The following is a 426-nucleotide window of genomic DNA, read 5'->3' as shown; positions in this document are numbered from 1 at the left end:
AGTCCTTCCAGGAAGCCCGCTGCGGGCCCCAGGCCCGGGGCCGACGCCACACAGCCACCCAGAAGCGCCACGGGCTCCTCACAGGTGGCGAGGGCGCACCCACGGGAGAAGCCCCGCTCCCCGCTCCTGACTGCCTCGGGGCCCCGCCTTTCACTCCCGAAAACGACACTAACCAATTCCCTCTTGGGAATCTGCCCCCCAGGCTCCTCCATCTGGCACCCGGCGTGTCGACAAGCAGCCAGGACTGAAGACAGGAACAAGGTTGGCGGGTCCGGATTTCTCAGACGCGGTCTCCACCGCCCGCATGCGGCCGCGTGCAGTTAGGGGGATACTGAGCGGCTTCCGCAGGCCGACCGGCACGGGCGCACCCAGCACGCCGCCGCGGCCCGGGGAAGGGGGCCCTGGGCCGTGGTGGGAGGGCTCCGC

The 426-nt window shown here is 70.9% G+C and overlaps 1 protein-coding gene across 1 annotated transcript in view; it reads left to right on the top strand.

Annotated features, from left to right (window-relative positions):
- ABLIM2 (actin binding LIM protein family member 2) overlaps positions 1-426 on the top strand; it is a 100011-nt gene that overhangs the window by 53314 nt on the left and 46271 nt on the right. Inside the window, exon 8 of the mRNA XM_015595033.2 lies at positions 203-261. Coding sequence (XP_015450519.1) covers positions 203-261 — 59 coding nt within the window. The remainder of the gene's footprint in view (positions 1-202; positions 262-426) is intronic.

This window comes from Pteropus alecto, unplaced genomic scaffold (assembly GCF_000325575.1).
Source record: "Pteropus alecto unplaced genomic scaffold, ASM32557v1 scaffold5, whole genome shotgun sequence".
In the NCBI taxonomy this organism is placed as follows: Eukaryota; Metazoa; Chordata; class Mammalia; order Chiroptera; family Pteropodidae; genus Pteropus; species Pteropus alecto.
This window is presented reverse-complemented; position numbering and strand designations above follow the sequence as displayed.